Source organism: Castor canadensis, chromosome 5 (genome assembly GCF_047511655.1).
Source record: "Castor canadensis chromosome 5, mCasCan1.hap1v2, whole genome shotgun sequence".
Lineage (NCBI taxonomy): Eukaryota > Metazoa > Chordata > Mammalia > Rodentia > Castoridae > Castor > Castor canadensis.
In genome coordinates, this window is record NC_133390.1 from 139,389,697 (window position 1) to 139,409,921 (window position 20,225).

Here is a 20,225-nt window from a genome sequence, read left to right on the forward strand (position 1 = left end):
AGTAATTCATTATACAGCAATATTAATACACTGACTTGAAACTTTAATCCCAATTAAGAATAGAATTATCCATTCCGTTATATAAGTTTTTGCCCAGTGGTCTGGCAGGTTATTTATCTAGTTTGAGTGATATTTTTCTAGTGTGATTGGTGGGCAGTGGGACTGGGGGTGACTTTTCTTGTGTTTTTCCTCTTTTATAGGCTTGAACTCCTTAGCATACAAGTCTATGTGTAATGTTAAAGTAAAAACCACAAGGAAAGACTCGGAGCCTGGGCCTAGTTAGAGAAGACATCATTTCCAGCCCAGGGACCAGGACAAATTTTCTACAGGAAACAGGCACACCGTTCTTTCAGACATTTGGAGCTCTCCTGGGCCTCACACTCTGTGGCACCACAGCAGCAGATGATCCACTTCTGAAACTCAGCTTCGTTCTTGTGCATCAGAAGGAACTGGCCCAGCAGGATGTAGGCCTAGTAGAAGGGGACAAGACAGGGAAGAAATGAAGAGGTTGTCATAATCCGCTCAAATGTTCCCTTCCTCCTCCCACCATCAGGACCCACATGACAATCAAAGGTTGGGCTACTGGTCAGATTCAAGGGAGACCATCAGTCCCTGAAACCCTGATTCCAGCTAACTGGGCTCAGGGACAAGCCCCTGGTGAAAGGTAAAGCCAAGTGGGTGATTTATCTCCCAGGGTTGGTGTCTGGACTATCTACCCTGGAGTGAACTAGAGTCTCTCCTCCTTACACATGAAGGGGCACAGGAATCCCCTGGGATCTTGGTTTTTAATTTTTTAGGTACTGGTATTTGAGCTCAGGGTCTTATGCTTGCTCGGCAGGTCCTCTAACACTTGAGCCACTCTGCAGTCCATTTTTTTTATGTGTGAGTTGGGTATTTTGGAGATAGGGTCTTGCTTTTTGCCCAGGTTGGTCCGGAATCTTGATCCTTCTGACCTCTGCCTCCTGAGTAGCAAGAATTACGAATGCATGAGCCACTGGTGATCTTGTCAGGCAGTTTCTGACTCAGGGAGTCTAAGTTTAGGGTGGAACCCAAGAGTCCCAATTTCTAACACACTCCAAGCTGAGGTTGATTCAGGGATAACATTTTGAGTAGAAGGCCTAGCTTACTTCTGAGGCTCCCTTCAGGCCTCTCATCTATTTATTTATTTGTTTAATTATTTATACTGGGGTTGAACCCAGGGCTTTGCACATGCTATGCAATGCTCTACCATTGAGCTATACACTAAACCCAAGTATTCTGTCTTTGAATCATGCACACACACAACACTAGGTTAAAGACAGCTCCCCCCACCCCAAACTTTGTTAATTGTTGGAGCACGGAGTTCCTTGACCCCAGTACTACTAAAATTCTAGATAATTCTGTGTTCATGGAAGGATGTTTAGTAGACTCTCTGGATTTACCCACTAGATGCAAATATCGCCCTCCTTCCTCTCCCAAACAATGACAATCATAACATTTTCCAGACATTATCAAATGTCCCCTCGGGGCTGAAATCTCCCTCTGCTGGGAACCACCGCACATGCGGCTGGCAGGTGAAGGGCATCTTAACATTGATTTGTTTTTGCAAACCACCTATGTGATCTCAGGCACCTCAACTGCAGTGAGGACCAACAGAACCTGGGGCAGTGATGATGTGACCCGCCCTACAAATTAAATTAAGCAATCAAATGGGAAAGCATTAGAAGAATGCAAATTCCTCTTTTGTCCTGGTTGCTTTGGTATTATGGAGAGAGCACAGAAGATATAAACCATGCCAAACCTTGTGCCTTTTTCCAAGCCTTGAATTGGGGTTGCATTATGGGCCTCTCTGAGTTCTGAAGCTTCCTGCTTCTTGGGCTGAGCAGCTACCCATTTCCCTGGCTCTCCAGGCAGCAAACAGCCATTGTAGAGCTATTTGGCCTCTGATCATCAATGTACCGAATCCCCTCTTATAATTATACTACTGAGTCTGTTTCTTCAGAGAACCCTAACTAATACACTTTCTAAGAGTCTCTGTGAATAAAAAAAATACACATAAGATAAATGTTAAATGCACCATTATTCGTATTTCTATCACATTCTCTAGTTTTCTAACTGTTCGCCCTCCACAGCTTTTCATTTGTCTTTTTTTGTTTTTGTTTTGGTGGAACTGGGGTTTGAACTCAGGTTGTCATGACTGCAAAGCAGGTGCTTTACCACTTGAGCCATACCTCCAGTCCTGTCTTTTACAATTTTATCACACCATTATTGATGAAGAACAAGGACCATGTGGAAAAAGGGACATCCTGACAGTTTGGTCAGAAATTGGCCAAGCCACTACAAGGCAGAGACTAACAATTTCAGGTCACATTCCATGTCTGTCTCTTAGCCTGGTTTGGGGGCTCTCCAGTCCAGAATGAAGGAGAACCAGCATCCACCCACGCCTCCTCTTTCTGGGCCCTTTCCAGGAAAACCTGCTGGTGTCTGTTGACTTTCCGTTACATAAAACAAAGCAAACTTCATCTTAACCAAAGGGTACATATTTTTTTAACAAATGAAATCAAATAAAAGCTGAATCTGCCATAAAATGTACCCAAGCACTGGAGTTTGGGGTTTATTTTATTATTACTTTTTTTCTGTGAAGGGGATCAGGCCCAGTGCCTTGTATGTGGTAGGCAAGCTGCTACCACCGAGCTACACCCTCAGCATTGGGTTTTATTTTTAGTCATTGTCCAACTGTAGAAAAGAGAAAAATCCAGGATCTTCTGGTGATTTTAAATTGTTTTCTTAATTATTCTTTTTAAAACATTGCTCAGCAACTTTTTTTTTAATCAATCTTTTTCCATTTTTACTGTTGGATTTTGCTGAGATGTTAAGTCAACATTTTAAAACACTGACATTTATTAGGTGTTAACAGAACCAGGTGCTGCAGGTGTGGGAGGTATTCAGGTGAATGGAACAGGATGGAGAGACATAGAGCTTTGTCCACGGACAGAAACATTAATGATAACGATAATAGTAGCAAGTGACACTTTTGAGTACTTTGATAGGTCACATATTGTGGGAAACATCTGACACCTGACACAAAGATCCATCTGATCCTCATGTGGACCCTGCCCACCCCTAAGAATCTGAGAAGTTGAGGTCCTGCCTCTCTCTACCCTACTTGTCCACATCCCAGACATCTGCAGTCCAGTCTGGGGGCTAAGGCCATTTTGGAGGTTGGCCACCTGATTACTAGTCTGGTAATCCGAGCCTCTGTGGCCTACTGGACTCAGCAGTCAGGAGCCCAGGAATGCTGGGCAGGCAGGATCCAGGCAAGCTTTCCAGGAACATGACAGGGAGAGGGGCATCTGAGCCAAGTTGTAACTTGATGCCAGGCCTTTGCTTTCCCTCTGGTCTCACCCTGGCATCTTCCAGCAAATGGGGAGGGAAAGATGAGCTGCCTTCTTGCTTCATCCCTGAGGACTTCAGCTTGTTCCCAAAGGAAGATGGAGTCATGGGCTTCTGTCATGGCCCTGGTTGATGCCCATTTGGTTTGTCTGTTGCCGCTTCTTTCTTCTTGGATCAATACTCGCAGAAGCCCAATTGCAAGGAGGACAGTGAAACTCTGAGCAGATGTCTTTCCCTCCCATTCCCTGAATAGCCATGGTCAACCAGGAAGGGGCAGCAGATGGTACTCAGGGGCAGACTTGCCCTCAACACCAAGTCAAAGCAGGGAGGCTCACCCAGGGATTTTTCCCAAGCAGGGCAGAACTGCCCTTTTATTCACTCTATCCACTCCTTGCTAAGTGGCAGCAATGTAAATATGTACCAGGGGTGACTTGCCTTGTGTGTGATCTGTGTGGTTGTCCAAGGCTCTAGGCACAGAAAAGCCATTAACTCAGTTTAATGCTATGCCGCTGCCATCTTGAAAGTCTTAATATACTTGAACAAAGAGCCTCATTTTTCTGTTTTTCTCTGGACCCTGAAAATTAAATAGCTAGTCCTGGTCTGCACTCCTTAAAGTTTTGAACCTTCACTGTGGCACCTGGCCTTGGCCTTGTCAAACAGAGGCAAGTTGTCTCAGCTTTTCTTATTTCCAGGCTTCTTACACTTCCCTCTGTCTACGTCCCTGGATCCTGAGCACCTGTCCTGAATGTGCTTCACATCACTGCAGGCGCTTGTGGTACAATGACACCACTTGTTCTGATTTCTTCTAGCCAGACACTGACTCTTAGGTCTTCATGTCCACTGATGGCCAATGGCAACCTTGCAAACACATCTCTCTGTCACATCCGGCTTAAAACACTGCACTGTGCCTTTGTGTAAATGCTCAATTCAAAGCAGGTCTCACACCTTCTTCCTGTCTCCCTGGGACATGCTTATACTAGAAAATGATTTGTTTATCCAAAATTCAAATTTAACTAGACTCCCTTTATTTTATCTGGAAACCCTATGCAGAGCAGTCCCCAATGTCTTGTGACTAGCTTCTTGCAGAGCCTAGACATTAAGCAGTGAGGTCCAATGCAGTAGAGTGGACAGGCAGTTGCTGAGGCCCTTGGCAGTTCAGCTGTGGGGACCTGGGGACATGAGGGAAACAGCTATTGACCACACTGGAGTCTTCTGGTCCTGAGTTCAGCTTTCATTCCTCTCTTCCAGTTACAACAAAGTGACTTTTGTAGGAAATGGGAAACCCTGGCATCTGGAGGGTGTAGAGATAAGGGTGTGTGTGGCAGCGGATAGGTAGTGCGAGAGTAGTCAAGGTAAGGGCAGCTGAGAAGAGACTTCTTCATATTTCACCTTTAGGAGCAGACAGCACAATGGACTCTTAATGTCTGGACCCTACAGTCCAGTCTGGTGCCCAGACACAAATTTCATTGCATGTGACCTTGTGCAAGTCATATATAGCCTCTTTGTGCCTCAGTTTCCCCAATGGTAAAATAGTAATGAAATAGTGTACTTCATAGGACATTTATTTTTACAATTATAGTAGATATATATGTATACACATGTACATATATATAGCACTTAGAAGTGCCTGGTATGTAACAAATACACCTGGTACTTCTACCAGAAGACTTGCAGAGCAGGTGGGTACCTGGAACACTTACTCCACTCTGATTCTCCAAGTACCTCTCAGGAAGAGAATTTACACTCATGGATATGGCTTTATAGGGTCTGCAAAGAACACTGAACCAAATCATACTCTGGGATGTTCAAGTTACTTCCATGCCATTGAAGAACTCCAGAGTTATCCCCACAGTAGTATACTCACTCCACAGGGTCCTTCCCAATACCTCAAAATTTACTTAACATCTAGAATTTCACTCACCTCTAGGTTGGTTTTCCTAGGGAGAGGACAAGTACAAAGACACAGACTCATCCCCTACTCAGAGTTTAGGGAGAAAACCTCAGGCAAGCTGTGCTGCTAACATGAGTGTGGGCTCACAGGCCACATGCAGAAAATATATAGTTAATGGTCAGATGTCAAGTGAGGGGCTCCCACCAAAAACCCAAAGCACTCAGAGAAAAAGAGCCTGTTGGGTAGGGTGGGCCGAAGGAAGGCTTCCCAGAGGAAGGGGGCCATGAATAGAGTCTTGAAAAGACCAATGGCCATTTCAAGGGACCCCAGGTTGGAGATGGTAGTTCCCATATGTGCTTGTGATTCACAGATAGTCTGACTTTTATGGTGGTGGGATGGACAATAGAACTTGAGCCAGGCTATGGCAAGACTTGACACCATTGGCATGATGGATTTTCCTATTTCCATTATTCCTTTGGTCCTCCATCTTGATATTAAATCTAGACCAGTACTGTCCAGCAGAAATGAATTAGTCACATATATAATTTTTAATCTTCTAGAAGCCAAAGTAGTAACAAGGGGGGAAAGAAAAAGGTGAAATGAATTCTAATAATATATTCTATTTTTACCCATACTTGCAAAATTGCAAAAATATTATTTCAACATGTAATCAATAAAAAATTGATTAGATACCTCACATTCTTTTTGAGGGAGTTATATCAAGTAGTTAACATCAAAGTATGTATTTTATATTTCTAGCACATCCCCATTCAGATAAGTAGTCAGCAGGCACATGTAACTGGTGGCTACCATTTTTTATCTAGATCCTTGGGTCAAAGTTTACTACCCTAGGGCAGAGCAGACACAAAGCAACCCAGAGAGCATGCAGTCACATTTTTGGCTTCTGAACTCCTGAAGAAACTTGAATGAATCAACAGTTGGGTTTTATTTTTCTTTTTGAGATGAATTCTTGTTATGTTGCCCAGTCTGGTCTCCAAATTGTTGGCTCAAACCATCGTCACACCTTTGCCTCAGTCTCCAGGACTACAGACCCATGCCGCTGCTCCAGCAAATCAATAGTTTTGAAAATTGTGATTTAACCATGAGCTGGAGAGTAGATCATGCCATAGCCAAAGCTCTGAGATAAGTGGGAAAGGACTAAGCCCTGTCCCCTTCCAGCACCCAGTCTTCTGTTGAAAAAAAGATGAAAGCCCTATATGGGTTTCATCAGGGTACTAGATGTATGGGTGCAGAGACAGAGGAGAAGGTACTAGATATAGGGGCTGATGAGAGCTTGAGAAGGTACCTTTAAGTCTCACCCCATTCAGGGTCAAACCCTAGAGAGGTGATAGGACACTCAGATAAATCAGGGGACAGTCCTAGGGTAGAGTCTGGAATCTCATTTCTCCCCCACAACCTGTCGTTTCTGGAGAGGCTGGTGGCTGAGTGAGGAGCCCAGTTGAGCAGGTCTGAAGGGGGCCCACAGGCTTGCAGCCCAACAGATACTTAGAAAAGGGGCAAAAAGAGCTGAGAGAGCCAGTGTCATTGGGACAAAGCAAAGAAAGTTGTCATGAGCAAGGTGGCCCCCGAAGCAGTGTCTGTTCACAGCAAAAACACTGAGACTGAGGCCATAGTCTGGGAAAGGGAATGGCTACACCATGGCAGAGGCCAGCAAAGTCAGAGGAGAGTGTGAGGCCCAGAAAGATGTACCTCCCTGTGCCAGACGCAGGTCCCCCACAGGCAGAGAAGAAAAATACAGGAGGCTGCATTTTTATTGGCTGTGTCTGAGAGCCTGCCCTGTCAGGATCTGCTTGCCCCACACCCATCTGCATCAAGAAGCACCTGTTATCTGGACCTCCTCTTGGATACCCCTGCCAACCTAGCTAGGCTCCAGGCCCTGATATGGGGGTCTCACCACCAAAACTCAGTCTAAGCCTGCCTTCTGATGGGCATCACCACTCAGATCTCCTTTTGATGTTTAGAACAGTGCAATCCACTGTCATTCTCCTTCTCAGTTGGGATCTCAGTCAAGGAACTGACCCCCAGAGCCTCTGTCTCCTCATTTGCAAAGTAGAGCTAGCACCTTTCAACTCTATCACAGGTGGGGAGGCTCAAAGCAAAGGGAAATGATGAAATCTCCAAGAATCAGTGACTCTAAGACTGTGCAGGGCCTGGAGTAGGGCGCTGGACTCTGCACTGGCCAGGAGGTCATGAACACCAGAGCAGCACAGATCTAGGAATAGGATGCACGTAGGAAACCCTGCAGCCCCAACTCTGTGTAGGCAAGTTCAGGTGCTGAAAAATTTCCACTTATTCCTTTATCTTGAACACATCTATCAGCTCACCCATAATCCTTATGTAAAACAAAGTTAAGTTGGGAAAGACAAAACCACAGAGGTAGAGAACACATCTGGAGTCGCCAGGAGCTGAGGGTAATGGGTAATAGAACACAGGGGATGACTATTTCGGAGTGGTATAATTGTCCTATGTCATGATTGTGGTAATGGCTAATGACTGTATGCATTTGTCAAAACTCACAAAACCATGTAATAAAAAGGTGAAATTTGCTATATGTAAATTATAACTTAATGAGAATATATATATACTTATTATATATGTATGTGTATATATATATGTAAATAAATATATATTATATATTTTATATATATATATATATATATATATATATATAGTTTCTTAGCATTTTATGCCCCCTAAGTATCTGCTGGACCTCTCTTGACCTGCTCACTCAGCCACCAACCTCCCCAGAGACACCAAGATGTACTCCCTTGAGTAGCTGTGCAATGCAACATGAGTCCCCAGTCTCTTCTGTATGTACTCACTTTCTTTGAGTTCTCTTTGGGACTGCTTCCCATCCTGTCCTGAGGTTTCAGTGGCTCAGACCTGTATTCCTACCTTCTTGGGAGACTGAGATTGGGAAGATCATGGTTTGAAGCCAGTATGGGTGAAAAACTTGGAGGCCCATCTCAACCAAAAACTGAATGCATTGGCATGTACCTGTCATCCCAACCAATTGGGAGAATGATGGTTCCAGGCCAGCCCAGGAACAAAAGCATGAGCCCTATCTCAGCAGAAAAAGCAGGGTGAAGCAGAACATGCCCATCCTCCCAGCAAGGGCAGGAAAGGTAAAACAGGAGGATCATGGTCCAGGCTGGCCTGGGCAAAAGTGAGACCCTATCTCAAAATAACCAAAGCAAAAAGTGCTGGAGGCGTGATGCAAGTGGTAGAGTGCCTGCCTAGCAAGTTCAAATGCCTGAGTTCAATCCCCAGTGCTGCCAAAATAAATAAATAAATAAAAATAAAACCCCTAAAAACAAATAACTACATAGAAAGACTGCTCTGTGCTATGGTTTGGATGTGGTTTATCTCCCAAAGGCTTATGCGTTGGAGGCCTTGCCCCAGTATGGCTGTGTAGAGGTGATGGAACTTAGAGGTCAGACCTAGTTGAAATGATTTGGTCTCTGGGGACATACCCTAGGAAGGGATTAATGAAGTTCTCATGGGACCTTGGTTAGTTCTCGGAAGGTGAGTTATTATAAAAAAGAGTGAGAATGGTGGCTGGAAGTGTGGCTCAGTGGTAGAGCATGTGCTTAGCACTTGTGAGGACTGAGTTCCATCTCAGCACAAAACAAAAACCAAACAAGCAAGAATGGCCCTTCCCCACCCTCTGGCTTCTTGTCCTGCCTTGTGATCTCTTCTCACACATGCTCCTGCCATAATACCATCTACCATGTTGTGACATGGCCAGGAGGGCCCTTACCAGAGGCCAAACACATGGGGCCACCCAACCTTGGACTTTCAGGATCTAAAACTGTGAGCTAAATAAAACTCTTTTCTTTATAAACTACCAGCATCAAGTATTTTGTTATAGCAATAGAATACATTCAGATTCCACCAGATATCCTTGAGGTCATTCTTGGGCAGGGAATGACATTTTAGAACAACTCACATCCCTGGGGTAGACCCCAGGTTGCTGTTCTCTACATGTCATTGTCATGCTGGTACCCTGACAGAGGGAAGCACAACTCTATGGGCCCTTGCCTGGGGGGTGGGGGTGGTGGAGAGTATACCCAAGTCTTCCATCTTGACCACTCTGCCCCAGACTCCAGGGACAGGCCCATGTCCATCAAGACCTGAGTGGTTGAATACCAAGGAAATTATGTCCAGCCCAGCTGCTCTGAGCTGAAGCAGTTCTAGTTCCCATCGTCTACAAGCCCTGGAGGCTGCCAAGCATGTGGGGTCAGCAGCACTGAAGCATGTGGCATCCTGCCAAGTGACAGCTTTGCTCTCTGATGGCCCCTCATAGGGGACACATGGCAGGGGCCGCCATCTGGCAGGACTAGAGGAAGAGAGGTTAGGAAGAGAAGTTGGAGAAGAAAAAACAAATTACCTTGTTGAAACCTTTGGTGACCAAATTGATGGCCAGCTCCCGGCTGACCCCATCCACCCAGAAGACATCTTTTTCTCCAATGGGCTCAGAGAGGAAGGCTCTCAACCTGGGAGACATGTGATCCATCTCCTGCAATAGTGTGGGGAGGAGAGAGCGTTAGGAGCTGCCCCTGCCTGCTCACAGTGGGAGTGGACACTGGGTAACTTATTCAGCCCAAGGGACTGGAGGCAACAGATGGAAGACTTTCATCCATCCTCCAGGGTCTATTGGGGACTTTCATATGCCAGGTGCACTGCCCTGCACTGGAAGTCTTTATTCTTCCATTCTCACCTGGATGGACAAAGAGAAGTGTAATGAGGGCTGCAGCTGAGTCAGATAAAAAAGTCAATTCCCATGGAAATGGTGTGCTTAAGGTGAAGAGTATGAGTTCCTTTTTCACTCTACATGCTTTAAAAATCAGCTGCTCTTTTTCACTAATTAAACTTCCCTTTTCTTAACCACCCAACCCTTTGTTAATATTTTTATTTTGGCATGTGTCATGCCAAAATGGTTGGTTGTTTGGTTATAAGTAACAGAGAGCTCATCAAATTAACATCACATAACTCAAAGGTCCAGAGTGAGGTTAGATATGGTACAATCAAGGTGGCGATTCCAGACTTCCCCTCCTTGCATTGGCTTCATTCTTGGTTGGTTCCTCTTGTAGTGGTGACATGGCTGCTACAGTGCTCAACTCTCCAACAATACCATGTGGAGAGAAGGAAGAGAGAACTCATCCCTCAGAAGTTCCAAGCAGAAGGATCAGCCTCTAAGATCTTCCTGGGGTCCCAAGTGTGAGCTAGTCAGCCAGATACCCCAGTCCTGGATCTGGCAGTGGAGTTTGCTTTTTGTAAGCCACATAAGCTGTGAGGTCAGGTGTGGTTGTCTGTTGTCCAGAGATGGGGAGATGGGTGTTAAGAAAGGGATCATAGTGTTTCACTACAGTCCACCTCTGGTGTCCCCACATTCACATACACTCCTGCTCTTGCATAATCATCAGAAATATCCACACGTGGCTCACATAGACTCACCCCTCCCCCCGTGGTGCAGTCCGTGCTTCATCTAGTTACTGAATTCAGATTCCAAGTCATATTTGGGGGGAACATGCATTACACTCTGCATCATGTCTGCAGGTAACCGATGGATTAAATTCTGAAGTTCACTGCCATTCACACAGCCAGCAATGCTGGAAAGAAAAACAGCAAAGGATATCTGCAGTAAGAATTTCTCTTTGGAGAGTGGAAGGATGGGAACCGTGTCCATTGTTGTTGGTGAACACCACACACAAAACCCTACTAGATGGAAATGCTGAGGAGCTCCTGCCCTAACGGTTAAGGAAGTTCCTCATTCAGAAAACAGGGCAGCCCTCAGTTCTGGATCTGGGTGTATCTCCCTCACTTACTGCCTTCTTAATGTCTGAATGGGCATGAGGTCAATGACTTCCTAAGAGAGTCACTGTCTTAGCACCCCACTTCTTATGGGCACATGCTTAGGATCAGACAAGCTCAAAACATAGTTGGCCACTTTCCTTGGCAGCTCGCTCCCTTAAGAATTTAATGTACTTCTTCTATCAAGTTCACAGGCTGCTGGCTAGAGCTGGAGACCTTCTCCAATCATGACCTTTAGTGTGTCCGCCGGCCCCTATGCCTTGCCCACCCCCTACCCAGCACCTTCCTTTATCTATGAAGTGGAGCATTGTTCTGCATTTACTCCTTGTGCCCCAGCTACATCTTCACAATAACTTAATGATCCCCTTTATCAAGGTGAGATGCTTGGGAGACCTGGGAAAGGAGAAGGGATGTTTTACCTGGGTCCCAAACCTTTCTCTTGCTAAGTCACCCATTTGTTGCTTGTCTTCTAATTCCAGCCAGATAAATCAGCTTTTCCAATCCTGCAGGATATGCTTGTCAATTTTCTGTCCCTGTAGACTGATGGCCACAGGCAGAAAGGCCTTCCCCAAGGGAAGCTATGTTTTCATCCTTCCACTTTTAAATGGGCACATTTCCCCTAAATTTGAACCTTCTAGGACCTTAAAGAGACTGCCAGTGATAATCAATGTCCTGCACTTTTCCTCTAAGATCGCCATCAGCATAAGGTCTGTGTCCCAGCATAACTGGCCATTTTGCTGTACAAGGCTTCCCATCATCCTAGTTGGAATAAAGACTTCCTTGCTGCTTTCTGCCTAAAGTCTCTTCTCAACCAGCCCCATATTGCAGATTTGTTCACAGTAGTATCCTCTTCCTGGGACCAAATTCAGTTTCAGTTTGGACAGTTTGTGATGTGAGGAACAGAAAATCCAGTGTGAAGTGGCTTACACAAGGAGATTTTATTAGCACACGCTACCAAGAAGTCCAAAAGAGATCAGGTAGGGTTTGATCAAGGCTCCAGCTTGGTTTCCCTTTGGCTTTCTTGTTTCAGCCTCCTTTGTGCATCAATCCTCAGTTATGCTCAATCCTCAGCCTAACTCCTTCATGGAAATGAGCAGGCCACACCAGGACCTGTCATTGCTGTTGCAAGCCACACTCCCCCCATCCAAAAGAAAATAAGTGTTCTCTCTTCCCCAGAAGCCACCAACAAAATGCTTTCTCCACTCCAATTTGTCCTGTGCCAGACCCTACAACAAAAATTTTGATCTATATGTCCAACCTCTCAGTTCAGAAAGCCCATGGGCTGCAGGGGGTGGGGATGGTGGGTCAAATGGCAGAACAGTAACCATGTTTCTGGGAATGCTGACCCAAACCACAATGGGGGATTTTGTTAGAAGGGTAGCCCAATGCCCAGTACATATCCCCAGTAGATAGTGAGGCCCCAGGAGCTCTGATTACCTTCTCGTGGCCTTGGCTCCCTCCCTAGTCCTCACCCCATTCCTGGTACATGGTAAGCACTTGACAACAAATACCCTGAGGCATCTAATGCCTGCCTTTCACTGCACCTGTCCCCCTTCCTGTCCTAAGCCTCCTCCATACCTTTTCTCGAAGCAGGTCACCTCTTGTGAGCTTTCTTGTTCTCCCAAACGTTTTGGACCACTTTGAATGAAACTGAAGTCTCTGTGAAAGGATGGATCCAAAGGCTCTGAAGTTGGAGCTCCTAAGGACAGAGGTCTTGATGTGTTGACAGATCCTAGGGGGACATACACAGGAGAGGTTGTCCGGGGGGCCTCTGAGGCCATGGTTCTCAAATACCAGATGTGTGAGGTATAACTACCTTATTACACGGAGGGTATCACGTTTTTTTCTTCACCTGGGAAACCACATTGCTACAATATAGAAGGCTGTTTAATGAGCGTTGGTGGGTGAACTTCTCAGTGCCCCTGGCTTTGTGGGATGATGATCGGATTGGTGGCCCTGCTCAGGGCCGGGCCGGTGAGAGCCCAGGATTTCTGAGGGAGGAATAGCTTGGAAGTCCCATCAGCCTCAGCCTGCTGAGGGAAAATTCCACCCACTATCTGTGTTGGCCATCTGTTAAGTTAAACATCTCTGCCTCTTAAGCCTTCCAAGAATAAGTGGAAACTACGACAATGTTATCAACACACCAGCAGCATCAAAGACGGGAATGGTCAGCAACACCTGTGTGTGTGTGCTTTTCCCACACCCTGACTCTCTCGGAACCCCAAAACAGCTTGGAGGGTGATGAGCACAGCAGTGTGAGGGATTACAATAAAAGGACTGCCTTCTTCAGTTGGCTTCAGTTGCAACTGTGCTTCTCAACTAGGGGTGATCTGGCCCCCAGGGAGAATTTGCCCATGTCTGGTGACATTCTTGTTTGTCACTACTGGGGGAGGGGGAGGTGCTGCTAGCATCTACTGGGTACAGTAGCCATCCTTCAATGCACAGGACAGTCCCACGATAGAGAATTGTAGAGGTGAGAGACAAGACCTTGGGCTACAACTTATAGAAAATACTGACTCAATTTTTTGCATTTTTGGTGTCACTAGGGTTTGAATCCAGGGGCCTCTGTCTTACTCTACCACTTGATCCACACCCTCAGGCCTTTTTCACTTTAATTAATTTCAGGTAGGGTCTTGCATTTTTTCCCAGGACCAGCCTTGGACCTTGATTCTCCTATTTAACTTCCCAAATAGCTGAGCTTGCAGGCCCACACCACCACATCCAGTTCATTTGTTGAGATGGCATCTTGCTAACTTTTCTCTGGGGCTGGCCTCTAATGGCAATTCTCCTAGTCTCCACCTCCCTGGTAGCTGAGATTATAGGCATGAGTCACTGAGCCTGGCTCACATCATCTTAAACAGTAAATCTATTTCTTATCTCACAAAACCAGAAACTCTTTGATGACATGGACCCAGGATTTTGTCAGTGCTCTGTGTTATCTGGACCAGACTTCTATCCCCCAGTTCCCAAGATACCAAAAGAATTTGCTTGGGTCCCATCCCAATGTAAAAACATTCAAAGGAAGGAGACAGCATTTCTTCTTGGCTGTCCTTAAGGGGAGGCCACCTTCCCCTGAAATTCCTCAGCAGAATATCCCTTAGTTTCAGTAACCAGAACCAGACAACCATGCCCACCCGTAACACAGCACTGGCCAGGAGTGGGACCACAACTGAAGGGTGATCAGGCGAGTCTGCCCTGAGCCATAGCTGTTTATGCCTTCTATAAGGAAGGAAGGGAGGAATGGATGCTGGGAAGGCAAGCAGCCATGTCAGCTCTGTCTTCTAACCTTGGACTAATGGTCAGTCCATCACACCCAGGCTTTCTCAAAGTTTTGTGGGCACAGGCACCAAAGAGGGTCTTGCTGGAAAAGAAAGTCCTTATTCAGCAGACCTGGATGGGCCTCAGCTGCATTTCTAACCAGCTCTGTGGAGGGGTTGGTGCTACTGGTTCACAGAGTACACCTTGAGTGAGTCACTCCACAATGCCACTTATTTATTTATGGTTTTTAAATTCTTTTTTATGTTATTTATTAATTACATAACATTTGCTTTCTTAACTTTTCATTTTTTTGTGTACTGAGGTTTGAACTCAGGGCCTCACACTTGCTAGGTAAGGTAATCTACCACTTGAGTCACTCTGCCAGCCCTTTTTTATAATGGGTATTTTCAAGGTAGGGTTTCGTGAATTGTCTGTCCAGGCTGGCTTTGAACTTCATTCCTCCTGATCTGCCTCCTGAATAGCTAGGATTACAGGTGTGAGCCACTGGCACCCATCTCAACCTTTTTAAGCACACAGTTCAGGACTGTCCAGTGCACTCTATGGCTGAGCAGCCCATCTCCAGGACTCATCTTCAGGACTCTTCATCTTGCAAAACAGAACCTCCATATCCATAAATAACAATTCCCCTCTCCTCCTCCCTGGGTCCTGATACCCACCCTCTACTGTCTGTCTCTGTGAATTTGACTAGTCTAGGTAGCTCAGGTAAGTGGAATCATAAAATATTTGTCCTTTTGTGTCTGGCTGATTTCACTAAATGCAGTGTGCCCAAGGTTTATCCATGCCATAGCGTGTGTCAAAAATTGCTTCCTTGTTTAAGGCTAAATACTATTCTGTTGTGTATTTTCCTTACTCTTTATACTACCGTCAGACACTTGGGCTGCTCCCAGCTCTGGCTATCATGAATAGTGCTGCTGTGAACAAGGGAGCATAAATATCTCTTTGGGACCCTGCTCTCAATTCTTTTGGGTGTACAGCCAGTAGTGGAATTGCTGGATCCAGCAGATTGTATGCTGATTCTATTTTTAATTTTTTAAGGAATCACCTGACGGTTTTACATTTGATTTAATCTCGTCAGCATGTTAGAACACATGAGAAGATTTACAAACAACTGGGACTGGAGCCCCTCCTCCAGAGTTTGGTTTGATGAGCGTGGGGTAAGGCTTGGACCTCAGAACTCTTTAAAGCACATTATTGATACTAATAATTTGCAAAATTTGAGAACCACTGCCTCCTTGTCACTGGCCTCTTTCTCATACTATCCTAGGCAGCTTTGCTAGGATGCTGGGATTCCAGCTAAGTGGGACTTTCTGATGGGAGCTATATGTCTGTGTTGCCGTATGGCACCTGCTCGATGGCTCACAGGCAGTGTCCACCCCCAATCAGCAGGTGCACCAGGTCCTCACTAGTCTTCGATAAGAAGACTTAACGATGACCCCTATGCCTTTGAAGCCAGAGAACTTGGGAGTGGGCAGGCATCATAACACTTGCTCCTTTTTCCTTTTTAATTAAAAAAGATTTCTTTCCTTCAAAGGAAATCTTACCTGGAATCTATTTATATAAAAGAGATCAGAGCCACATAACTCTGTTGACTAGGGTATTAGGTGAGGTTACAATACATGGAGCCTCCCCAGGGTCCCCTAGGCTCCCCCAAGCCTCTCCCTGATCTAACCTAAACCTCTCATTTCACCTGTCAGAAACTCAGGGCCCAAGAATCCAAGTGACCTGCTGCCTATGAGGTGACTTGGTTCTATCTCCCAGGGAGCACTCCTGTGTAGGTTCACGATGTTCCCGGGTGATTTCAGGATCACTACATCAGCAGAGTGGGCTGGGAGGGCAGTGCTGCTGCAAATGCCCTACCCCACCCAATAGTGTCTCGCATTTCAGGGTGTTCTTCCACTGCTTCATTTAGAACCACAAAGTGCTGCTCAGGGTCCACACATTGGCAGCAAACGACCTCAATCAGTTCTGGTTTTAGATGCTTAGCGAGTCACCTGTTTAAATAAGGATAAAGGCTGAGTACTGGTGGCTCACACCTATAATCCTAGCTGCTTGGGAGGCTGATATTGGGAGAATCATGATTCAAGGCCAGCACAGGCCAAATACTTAAGAATACCCCTTCCCCACCCCATCTCAACCAATAGCTGGGCGCAATGGTGAGTGCCTGTCATCCTAAGCTACTTGAGAGGCTGAGATTGGGAGGACCAAGGTTCTAAGCCAGACGGGGCAAAGAAGACCAGTTCATGAGACTCCATGAAGGAGGAAAGCTGGGTGTGGTGGTGAACACCTCTCCTGTCAGCTACAGCAGAAGCACTAAAACAGGATTGTGGTCCAGGTCAGCCCGGGGGAAAAAGTGAGATCCCCATCCCAAAAATAACCAGAGCCAAAAGGGCTGGAGGAGTGGCTCAAGTGGTAGAGCACCAATTAACAAGTGCTAAGCCCTAAGTTCAAACCCCAATATTGCCAAAAGAAAAAGAAAAAAGTATCAATGGAATTTAATTATCATACCCAATGAAACACCTCCCAGCTGCAAATTTGACACCTCTAAATGTCATTTTTTTAAAGCTATATGACAGGTCTTTATGAGGAAATTACAAATAACCCCCCAGATAAATGCTGTTGGGTGTTGGGTGGAGGGGACAAATGCCACACAAGTAGTATCTGGGACTTGGAATACAAATTCCCTATGGGGACATGATACGGGAATTTAAAAAGCAACATCTCTCATACCCACCATCAGCTGGAAGGGAAGCTTTTATTCTAAGAACTGGGGGATGACTTCCACTAGAACACTAATATTTTCTTGAAGTATGAAAGGGAAAAGTGAAACATTTCTAATTTTTAATATGGTCTGTGATTTTAAGTGCATATAATTAAATTGTGAAAACAAATGGTATATGTAAGGCTATTTTATTTCTAACCTTAAAAGTATATATATCCGAATGGTCAAAAGCATTTTTGAGGGAATCTTTCTTTCTGAGAAAATGCGGGGTTATCTTATTTTCATGTTTGCTTTGTATTTGGACACATGTGATATTACCTACCCCAGAGAAGTGAGATCTTAACACTTATTTCATGTTTCCCTCACCCTTTGTTGATGGCAGTTAAAAGGAATATTACGAGTGTGGTATGGTGGGGTGGAATCTGCTATGTAGAATGATACTATACACATTTTATTCTATAAAATATCCTGCTAGCATATTGTTTGTAGAATTTCATTTTAAGAAAACTTATATCTTTCAAAATTTGCATATTTTTACCTTTATGAAAAAAGAATTCACAAACATTCTATTTCCTGTTTTACTTAGCTTAATAGGAAGCTCTGAGCTAAACATGAGAAGACTGGATAGAGAAACTAGCATGGATTGGTACCTTCCTTACTTTATTAGTTATATTTGTTCTTTTTGCTCAATGCCTTTGTTTTTTCTTTCTGCCTTAGTTTTTTATCTTTTATTTTGAGACAAGTTTTCTCTATGTACATCAACTAGCCTTGAACTTTCTATCTTTCTGTCTCAGCCTTCCAAGAGCTGGAATTACAGCCACCATGCCTGGCTCTCTCCCTTTATTTTGAAACTTAAATTGATGGTACTCACACACCCTTATTAAAAGCTGTCTTACAACATAGTCAAAGCCTTAAATATGAAGAATGCAAATATCTCCTAAACCAAGTGGATTCATGGAACATCCAGGATCCAACCCTATGCTCACAAAACATTATGGGCTTGTAGAACAAAAGGGAGGAAAAAGAATGAGGATGGGAACAACCCCAGGGTCGTCCCTCTGAAGGCCTGTGTGCCCTCGACCTCCAATGTACTGATGGTTAGAGGTCTGTACTGCTGAAGCCTGCAGGGTGGAGCAAGGACTCAGGCCCAATTCTCACTCCTTTTGGGACCTGAGGGCATACTTGTCAGTCTGCCAGCACCACTTCCTGTTGAGCTCTGTTCCGCTCAACAAAGCTGCAGCTTCTTTCTCCAAAGAGCCAGGCTCTCAGAGAGAAACAATAAAACTAGGATGGTGATGTTTCCAGGACACTGGGGGTCTGACTCTGAGGAGCTCCTTCCCTTTAAGGTGTTGAGGATCAGAGGTGAAACAGGAGGCTGCCCTCCTACATTAGGATAAATGCCTCCCTTTGGGGTTGAAAGCCTATGGTCTCAAGGGCTCCCAAAACGGCTCCATTTGTACAGTCAACTCCAGAACTGCCTTCCAGGGAGTGCCATGCTCACCACAGTACCCTGGAGCTGGCGTATAACACTTTTCACCTTCTCAGGCCACATAAGTGACTTTCTCTGTACGGATTGCTCAACTGGTGGGGTCTGAGCCTGCTGGCAGCCAGCTTGGCCAGGGGCCATGTTGAATCCACCTGGGAAAGAAACCACCATGGAGAAAGGCAGCTCCAAGAGAAGGAAAGGGACAGACTCACTAGTAATCATTGCATGTCTGGATCTAGCCGTGCCTGAGGGCATCTACCTTTGGACTTAATCAATTTTGTGAACCAAAACAGACAAAGTAAGCAACTTCAGTTTAAGCTGGGATTGCATCCTCTATAACAAAGACCCCTAAAGAATAGATTCCCCAATATTCATTCACTCTCTCACTCATTCAACAAGTGTGTGGGAGTATCTACTATGCCCCAAGCATGGGCTCAGCACAAAAGCATCCCATGCCTTCCAGAGACCTGGGGTAGGATTGGTCTCATGGCTGGGACACCAGGAATGGGAAGAAATAATTTCTTATTGACCACCAATGCTCATATTTCAAAAGCAAAGGTAATATTTGCCATCCTTGCCCTTAGCTCATTCTATAAGGAAAAGAAAGAGCTTTTGTTCTTTTGCTCCTTGACAGTTGAGCAATAGGTCTTTCTTTGAATCGATCTACAGGTGATAACCACATAAATCCAGTGATTCCCAAGAGCCTCTCTGAGCACTGTCTTATGTGAGGCCTTAAGTCTGTGAACCAACAGGACAGGGCCTCCTGCAGACGCCTCTTCAGAGAGACTCTACAGGCTTAAGTAGCATATACCAAGCCAGCTATAAGGAGGGCATTGCCAAGGGAACCAGGAAGGAGAGTGTGAGGCGACAATGTGAACTCCAGACTCCACTACAAGGCCATCTAGGTGTGAAGGTCACTGTTGATTTTGCTGGAAAGTCTGGGCTGGGGACAGGAGACTGGAGTCTGATCTCAGCTCTGCCATGAGCTGCCCATGAAGCTGGGCAAGTGACCCGTTTTGTGTTCACACAATCAGAATGCTGGGTACGCTGGAACCCATCACCCTTGTTCCTTCCAACATCTTGTCTCCTTGTTCACTGACAGTCCTTAGACAACACAAGATTCCCAAGACCCCACAGTTCTTATTCCACCATTTTCAAACCCAGAAAGCTCTGAAACCCAGAAGGTGTTTGTTTAGTAAAGGGCATTTACTTAGCAGCTAAACCTGACCTGACATAAGGCTACTACTTATAGTCTTTATTGTCCCACTTAGTGTGACAATTTATACATTTCACCACAAGAATATTAATGAGTTTGTTTACAGATGCAGAGCCAGATTCTGCTAAGAATCACTGGGATGCACAGAATAGGCACCATATAGCTTTCCTAAAATTAAAAATACCTCAACTCTGAACTCTTCAAAACTTCTAGCCCCAGCCACTTTGACTAAGGTTTTATGGACCTGTATGAAGGTCACTGTGCCCTTAGCCAAGGCACCTGCAGCAGTTCCCAGAAGAAGCTACGTGCCCCTTGTCTGTCCATACCCTCTCCCTTTCCAGTGACTCTGAGGCTCCCACCCTTTTTTCAGGTATTACATGATGGTGTCTGGGTCAACAATGGGCAGTGTACACGATGGGTACTCCAT

At 45.3% G+C, this 20,225-nt stretch overlaps 1 protein-coding gene across 1 annotated transcript; it reads right to left on the reverse strand.

Annotated features, from left to right (window-relative positions):
• Positions 1–260: 260 nt before the first annotated feature.
• Positions 261–9,800, reverse strand: Banf2 (BANF family member 2). The gene is made up of 2 exons (XM_020179500.2): positions 9,675–9,800; positions 261–470 (listed from the first exon to the last, which is right to left on the reverse strand). Exons 1-2 carry the CDS (start codon positions 9,798–9,800, stop codon positions 324–326), a joined length of 273 nt encoding a protein of 90 aa, XP_020035089.2. The 3' UTR covers positions 261–323.
• Between the last annotated feature and the right edge of the window lie 10,425 nt (positions 9,801–20,225).

Bases quoted from the DNA above. Each gene is read 5' to 3' on its own strand.
- Banf2 (XM_020179500.2), bottom strand. From the start codon at position 9,800: ATGGATCACATGTCTCCCAGGTTGAGAGCCTTCCTCTCTGAGCCCATT. The intron at 471-9,674 runs GTAATTTGTTTT...CCCTTCTACTAG, and splicing joins TCACCAAAGGTTTCAACAAG to GCCTACATCCTGCTGGGCCA.